We start from the raw sequence: 7,319 nt of genomic DNA, 5'->3' as shown, positions 1-7,319 counted from the left end.
CTTATGTACCTCATTTTGATGTACAGTGACCAATTTTTTTGAGTAGAAATGGATGAAATTCTTAATAGAATGACCAGTTTGCTTTTTGATTTAACGTACAAGGACTAGTTAACTCATTTTTTGAGTAGAAGAGGCAAAATGCAATTCGATTCCTAGTGCAGGAGCTTCCATGATATTTTTACCCAATTCCTAGAACTTGAACTCCTGACATGAGTATGGGAGTGGGCTAAACATCAGGGTTCATGTTGATGATCTATTAAACAAGGGAAATGATAGCAGTTTGATATCAGAATTTTAAGATGAAGTATGTTAGAGATCTCATTAAAATTTTCCTTGGCATAGAAGTGGCAAGGTCAGAAAAAGGAATGGTTCTGAATCATGCACTCAAACTTATCTCTGATATGGGGCTAGCGGGAGCCAAACCAGTCTCTACTCCACTAGAACAAAACCAGAAGCTGAGCAGGACAGAGTATGATGAATGTATACAAGTTACGGACGAATAAAGATGAGCTATTGGAAGACACTGCTGTTTATCAAAGCCTAATTGGTAGACTTGCTGTTTAACATCTTGGCCAGTTCATGCAAAGGCCTAAAAAATCACATTATCACGCATTGCTTCCAATTACAACATTACTAATAGTATAAGGGGTCCCTTGTATAGTTTAGTCTATTTAAAGAAAATAAGTATGTTTTTATTAGAGCTTAACTTATACCATAATGATCTCAAATTACACTAAGAGGGGTGTTTAGTGTTTAAAAAATTAAGAAAAATTATTTTACAAGTATTTTCCAATTATAACATTTACATAAATAATATACAATTAAAAATTAAATTAAAATTTGTAGAAAAATATTAATATTTTGCATAAAATCATTAAAATATTAACCAATAATATATTGACATATTCTTGTTTAAAACAAGCTTGTTTCACTAAATTAGAAAAAAATGTTCATCTTAACTAAATTACAAATTAAGTACTCCTAGTAATCTAACAAAATAAAAAATAAAACAAGGTTGTTATAAAATTGAGAAAATAAAGAGATAAAAATATTGAGATCTAATAATTCAAAAAAAATATATCAAACAAATTAAAATTAAATACTCCTACTAATCTAAAAAATAAAAATAATATTGTTACAAATTAAAAAATAAAAAAAGATAATAATCTAGAATACAAAATCTAATAATACAGTAAAAAATAAAGATTGATGATTTTTTTTTTTTAACTTTAAAGTTTAAATATTTAACAACTTAAAGTAATAAAGAGGTAATATTTTGTTGTTGAAAATAAATTTAAAAAATAAAGAGTTAATTATAAAAATACTTGAAGGAAAAAAAATATTTTAAATATCCTTTCCTCACATTTCCCCAAATTGGGGTATTAAAAAATAGAGTAAAATTTGAAAAAGTGAGATTTTCGATTTATTTTACTTTTCATCTCTTAATAAAAATAACTCATCCGGAATCCCTTTCCCTCACTTTTCTTAGCTTTCTAATCCAAACATATCGTATGTAATCTCTCAAAAAGAGAAATGAAATGAGTAGAAATAAGAAACCTCTGAAAGGTGAACATACAATGATTATCTCTCACAAATACAATAAAACACTTGTGCTAAGAAATACAAATAAACCCAACAAATGTTATTGAATGAAACAATAGTATAACAAATGAAAGATTTGAATTTTTGCCCTTTGATCTTGGTAACCATGTTTCTTATCTTCATTTAAGTGTTCTTTGACCATATTTATACTTTCTCATTGATTTGGAGTTGTTTGGAGCAGTTGAATAGAGTTTCTAGTTGTTGGGAGAATTAATTTCATATATTAAATGTATTTTGTTAGTTCAAGTATTAATATCTACAAGACTGCTCTCGACACTTGGCTAAAAAATAACTGTTATAAAGTCATGGGTATCAAGACTTCAAGGGTAGATCTTCATACTATGCTCTTCTAAATAGAGTTGTGACTACAAACTTGTAAAATCTCGAGATTTACAAGCTTAAGTGTGGAGTTATGACTACTCATTAGTTTTTGCTTAATGTTATGATTTATTCTATAAGAGTTCTAGATTAAATTAAGTAGTGTGATTATTTATTTTTCATTATATTTTTTAATTAACAAAAAATTAATCATCACATTAATCACTATTAATTAAGTGTTATAAAAGTTTTTTAATGTTACATTTGGTAAAAGTATTGTTTTTCAATACTCTTTGTACTCGAGATTTTACTTGATAATATTTAGCCACTCATTTATTTTGAATAAAATGAAGTTTTTTTTTTTACTTTTTTTTGAAAGGTCATATTTTTTACTAGAGCTTTACTCATTCTTCTAATTTCAAGTTTAAATTTATACTAATTATTTTTTATGTTATGACAAACTATTTAAATACTTGTATAATAATTTAAGATTTTTGTGTGTGTAAATACACTAGATAATCAAACAAGGCATAAATGTTATAAGATTTGCCACCGAAATCGACTTATATCAAGATTTGGCTCCCGAGTTATACTCATTTTCTCATTTTAGTATTTAATTTTTTTTGTCCCATTTTGGTATGTAAACTATCCCTCCCTTATAAATTTAGTCCAAAAAGTTAATCTTGTTAAAAAAAGATGGCACACCCAATCAATGAGGATGTGCCATATGACGTTACGTGTTTAAAAAAAATTAATTTATCCCCAATTAAAGATCAAATTTATCTTTGAACTTTAAAATATTTCAATTGAATTTTCAAATCAAAGTATTTTAAAAAAAAAGTTATAATAGTTCCAATACATTTAGTAATTACAAGCACTAACTGAATAATTAACTCAACAGTAAATTGAACAACTAAGAGAATCCATACATTTTACATATGTTGAAACTCGAACTTGAGATAATCCCAGAGCCTCAACCTTATTATTGCCTTTGAGCGAAGGCCTCATTGACAATTAAAATATTGTTTCAATAACGTCTTTTCATTATTTTAATCATCACCTTTAGGGTTAAAGGTTAGCTTTTAGTGTTTAAAAATATTTTTCTTCATCTATATGTATCTAAAAAGGAATCACCTTAAATCAAGCTAGCATTTAATGCTAAAATTGACTGATAGATTAATAGAAGATTTTGATTTAGTCTGAGGATTCAATTAGGATGTATTTAAAATTTAACTCATAATTTAAAAATGCATGGTGCAATTAAGCCCTAAATTTAAGCTATTTGCACTTTCTATTGAATCCAAAAATCCAAACAAAAATGATGTCTAAATCTTAAAAACTAGGTTTGGTTGACAACAAAGCTCTCAAGTTAGAGTCGGGGCTTAGGGCCCAAAGCCGAATGGAATGACAAAGCTCCATCGCCGGGCCCCCGCCAAGAACATCCAGATTTAACGACTATAACGGTCGATGAACAATTCCCTTAGAACCCCTTCACAGAAAGGAGAGGGATTGAAATGAAGTTAAATTGTTGTTTGGGTCATTAATTGACTCTGTTTTTTGGGGAGGGGGAAGTCTCAATCTCTAATGGCTATCCCAACAAATTAGCAAGGAAATCAGGCATGGCAGTACTTTCTCATACACAAAAAAACTCTAAAAATAGGATTCTCCTCAACAAATTCACATCTCCCAGATCGTTTCCAACGCCTTCTTCGATCTTCCTGGCGGTTCAGATTTCACTCTTTACATGCCTTTCACTTCTCAACTTCCCATCTACTTCACCAGTACTTTTTTTTTTCCATTTTTTCACAATTTGATGCAAACCCTTTGTTAATTTTCTCTACTTGAATCTGTTTATAGATCCCCCATTTAGTCCTTTATTAGTCAACTCAACTCTGATCTGAATATTGGGTCATTGAGATTAGAGTTGATGTTTTTCAAGTGTTATTTTCCTTGGGATTTTTTTAAATTGATTGATTTTTGAATGGGAGATAGATTCATGATGTCTCCTAATAGATCTGAGGGGCAACATTTTCCCCCTTTGGCTTCACAAATTAGTTCTTTATATAACCTCACTTTTGATGAGGTTCAAAGCCAACTGGGGAAGATAGGGAAGCCATTGAATGATATGAATTTGGATGAGTTGTTGAGGAGTTTGATAGCTGTTGAAGAAGGAGGATTGGTTCAAAACCCATCTTCATTTTCTTCTTCCTCATCATCTGCTGCTTCTTTCTTTCTTGGGAACATCAATTTAAATGGCACATTGAGTAAGAAAACCGTTGATGAGGTTTGGAAGGAAATAGTTAATAACGGCGGTGGCAATGTCAATGCGATGGACAACCGATTCGTTCAACACCAACTGACGCTCGGCGAGACGACGCTCGAGGATTTCCTTGTTCGTGCCGGTGTGATCAATGGTGGGATCCAGGATGGTGTCATTCATCCGCAACAGTTCATGGCAATCGACCCGATGGCCGTGGTTTCTCAACAGGCTGATTGGCTCCAGTTCCAAATGGCTGCCGTTCAGCAACAACACCATCACCATCAGCAGCAACAAATGACAATGATGGATTCGAATTTCAATGTTCCGGAGTCAGTTTATGAGAACCAAGTTGTAGATGTTGGGTACCATGAGAACCAACTGGCTATTACAATGCCAATGCCTGCAATGTCAGCAACATCATCCGATTCTCAACCAACTGCTGCCAGGAAACACAGATATTCAGATGTGATGGAGAAGACTATTGAGAGAAGGCAAAAGAGGATGATCAAGAACCGAGAATCCGCAGCACGGTCCCGGGCAAGGAAGCAGGTTGATATACATACATATACATATATGTGTGTGTGAGATCTTTTATGAACTTCAAGAAGTATATATATGAATATGTGGTCTTATAATATGTATCTGTTTGTTTGGTAATGGTAGGCTTATACCAATCAATTGGAGCTTGAAGTAGATCAATTAAAGAAAATGAATAGCTGGCTCAAAAGGCAAAAGGTACCTTGAACCCTTTTTTTTTGTGTGAAGTATATGCTTTATTAACAGCATTTATAGCATACTTGGTCTAATAGGATCATGAACCACTTTGCTGGCTTTGAAGTAGACAATTCTAACTTTATTAGCATTATCTTTCTTCTTCACTTCTGGTATGAAATCCTTTTGATCTTTTGTTAACCATTGATGATATTAACAAAAAACTGGGAATCTATAGGGTAAATGCCTTGTCCTCAGACCAATTTTATGGCCTTAGAAAACATAAACTGGTTTGATAATTGATAAACAAGAAGGTCCAGTTTCGTTTTCAGAAATGTTTTAAAGCAATAAAGTAATAACAGGTTTTTTTTTTCCTTTGATTGGATGGCTATGAAGCTTTTGATGATCAATATCACAGGTTCTCAAAGCAAGCAGTAAAATTTCATATTAACTTGATTAGGATAAAGAAGGCTCTTCATGTATGAAAATTTAATCACCCCCACCCTGCAACTATGTTGCCTAGACTTTTCATTTTCTCTGAAACACCCATATACGAGTCATATTCGAACATAAATATAGGAAATTAATCTTTTTAATATACAAAACAAATTAAGAATATACATGTGAAACACTATCCGAAACTGAGTTCCGAGTGTTGTTTAAACAGGAAGTGGAGATGGTGTTGTCGGCGAATACAAATGATACAGTGCCAAAGTACCAGCTGCGGCGTACCAGTTCTGCTTCATTTTAGCATATATGTTCATGGCCTACGCCATGTTTTTAATCATCATTAGCTATTCCATTTATTCATTCTTTGTTTAGGTTCACTTAGAAATTCTTTTTTTTTGAATTTATTTATTTTTTATTGCACTGAGATCTTTCTTGAAATATTTTACTTTTGACATTTTAAGGTATGTTTGTAGGACATTTTTTAAGGTACGCTTGTAACGATTCTTTTTTCATTTTTCTGAAAATATTCCTATTTGATTTTTGCGTTTCATGCCTATGCAGATTGGATATTCAGATTATCCATCATATATATTTTAAAAATGAATATAACTTGATTATTAGTTAGATTATCTATCTAGACTTGAAGTCCATTCGAAAAGTGAAAGGGTTTAAATAAAAATATAAGTCTAAAAAATAGGTTTGGACAAAAAAATAAGATCCGCTTTCTTAATGGGTCGTGCCTTAGGTAGAATTTTTTTATCCAGGCTTGGCCCGACTCGATTAAGTTGTTTTGCTGTTGTTTTGTTACTATTTTGCTATTATATTGCTACTATTTTGTTGTTATTATTTGGATATTGTATAACTCTTATTTTATTGTTACTTTTGCTTCTATTTTAAAGGCATTTGCTTGCTAAGTTGTAACTATCTTAATGTTATTTTTAATTTATTGGAAAACATTTATTTTAACATTTTATTTTAATATTTTTGATGTATTATATTTTTTAAATTTATTTTATATAAAAAAATCTAACAAATTAATACAGAAGGATCAAGTCGAACTTGGGTTTAGCATTTTTTTATTTGGATCAAGCTTGAGTAAAATTTCAAACTCATTTTTAAACCGAACCGAGCTTGAACCTAAAAAATGGACCTATAATTTTACATTCGTTCGACCCAAAGGCGACGCTTTGTTCTACCTCAATTATACCTCACCCATATCCATATTTAACATATTCCATTGACTCATTTACTAAGTTTCAAATACAACAAAGATTGGACTAGTTTAAATTCTTGAATTGTTAGGTTTCTTAATAGTATTTATTCTTGATATTCAAGTTCATTTTTTTAGAAACCTCTTTAGGTTTAAAGAAACCAAGATAATTTTCATAGAAAGTTAAGGGAAAGAGTTCAAACTGATAACATAAACAACATCTATCATGGAGGAATTATCAACAAAGTTTGAACAACAAAACAATAATTTTAAAATAAAATTTTGTTGGATATTTGATTAAAAGTGGATTGAGATAGAAAGCAAAAACAAATAAAAATTGTAGCGATCAAGTTATGATCTTTGATTCATTATGGCTTATAGTTTACATGTACAACAACGTTTAAATAAGCTGAAAATAATATTAAATAATTATAACTTGGCAAGTCTTGGAATTTATACCGTACAACTTGCTTATCTATTAGTTGATTTTAGTCTAATCAGAAACCAAATATCTTGCTAAAAAATTTTATTGTTTCAGAGCAAGTTGGCAACTTGCAGAGAAAGGGTTTGCATGTATAAGCTCGCCTAACAGAGCTCGCACCTTAGGTGACTTCGTAGCTTTGGTGAGCTCGTAGCTTTGGATGAACTCTCATCTTTGGGTGAACTCGCATCTTTGTGATTTGTGTTCGCCATTGCATGAATGGCCACTTCGCAACACTCCTCCATGGCCATAATGCTGCGAACTCCAATTTTGTTTCTTGTACACCT

The 7,319-nt window shown here is 31.1% G+C and overlaps 1 protein-coding gene across 1 annotated transcript; it reads left to right on the top strand.

The window, feature by feature from the left end:
* The first annotated feature begins 3,244 nt into the window (after window positions 1-3,244).
* LOC107917054 (ABSCISIC ACID-INSENSITIVE 5-like protein 3) lies at window positions 3,245-5,891 on the top strand. The gene is made up of 3 exons (XM_016846445.2): window positions 3,245-4,729; window positions 4,844-4,915; window positions 5,559-5,891. The coding sequence occupies exons 1-3, from the start codon at window positions 3,902-3,904 to the stop codon at window positions 5,640-5,642; spliced, it is 984 nt and encodes a 327-aa protein (XP_016701934.1). The 5' UTR covers window positions 3,245-3,901; the 3' UTR covers window positions 5,643-5,891.
* The last annotated feature ends 1,428 nt before the right edge of the window (window positions 5,892-7,319 follow it).

This window comes from Gossypium hirsutum, chromosome D06 (assembly GCF_007990345.1).
Source record: "Gossypium hirsutum isolate 1008001.06 chromosome D06, Gossypium_hirsutum_v2.1, whole genome shotgun sequence".
In the NCBI taxonomy this organism is placed as follows: Eukaryota; Viridiplantae; Streptophyta; class Magnoliopsida; order Malvales; family Malvaceae; genus Gossypium; species Gossypium hirsutum.
This window is presented reverse-complemented; position numbering and strand designations above follow the sequence as displayed.

Bases quoted from the DNA above. Each gene is read 5' to 3' on its own strand.
- LOC107917054 (XM_016846445.2), top strand. From the start codon at position 3,902: ATGGGAGATAGATTCATGATGTCTCCTAATAGATCTGAGGGGCAACAT. The intron at 4,730-4,843 runs GTTGATATACAT...TGGTAATGGTAG, and splicing joins GGTCCCGGGCAAGGAAGCAG to GCTTATACCAATCAATTGGA. The intron at 4,916-5,558 runs GTACCTTGAACC...TTGTTTAAACAG, and splicing joins GCTGGCTCAAAAGGCAAAAG to GAAGTGGAGATGGTGTTGTC.